The following is a 640-nucleotide window of genomic DNA, read 5'->3' as shown; positions in this document are numbered from 1 at the left end:
GCGCCAGCCCATCACTATCCCATCTCCATCCCGGTGCGCCATCCCAGCGCCATCCCATCCTGGTACCACACCAACACCATCCCGTCTTCATCCCATCACTATCCCAGCACCATCCCGTCTCCCTCCTGGCACCATCCCATCTCCATCCCATCACCACGATGCCACCATCCCATCTCCATGCCGGCACTATCCTGGCGGGATCTCCATCCTGGAGTGCCATCCCATGTCCGTCCCATCTATGGATTAAACACCATCCCATCTCCATCCTGGCATCATCCCATCTCAATCCCGACACCATCCCATCTCCATCCCGACACAATCCTGACACCATCCCATCTCCATCCCAACGCCATCCCGACACAATCCCTTCTCCATCCCGACGCCATCCCGACACAATCCCATCTCCATCCCAACACCACCCCGACACAATCCCGTCTCCATCCCACCCCTCCCCCACCCCGCCCCCATCCCGACACAATCCCATCTCCATCCCAACACCACCCCGACACAATCCCGTCTCCATCCCAACGCCATCCCGTGTCCATGCAGACACCATCCCATCTCTATCCCATCTCAATCCCGACCCCATCACATCTCCATCCCATCACCGTCTATCGTCCCAACACCATTCCATCTCCAT

General features: G+C 58.6%; 1 protein-coding gene across 1 annotated transcript; it reads left to right on the top strand.

Moving 5' to 3' along the window:
• Positions 1 to 158: 158 nt before the first annotated feature.
• On the top strand, positions 159 to 433 carry LOC104278696 (NEDD8-specific protease 1-like; the record flags this gene model as incomplete). Its single annotated transcript, XM_009875742.1, has 1 exon — positions 159 to 433. A coding segment is annotated over exon 1 (275 nt), but the record flags the coding sequence as incomplete, so codon positions are not given.
• Positions 434 to 640: the final 207 nt, after the last annotated feature.

Source organism: Apaloderma vittatum, unplaced genomic scaffold, assembly GCF_000703405.1.
Source record: "Apaloderma vittatum isolate BGI_N311 unplaced genomic scaffold, ASM70340v1 scaffold39858, whole genome shotgun sequence".
In the NCBI taxonomy this organism is placed as follows: domain Eukaryota; kingdom Metazoa; phylum Chordata; class Aves; order Trogoniformes; family Trogonidae; genus Apaloderma; species Apaloderma vittatum.
Note: the sequence above shows the minus strand (reverse complement) of the source record. Positions and strands in the feature narration are given on the sequence as shown.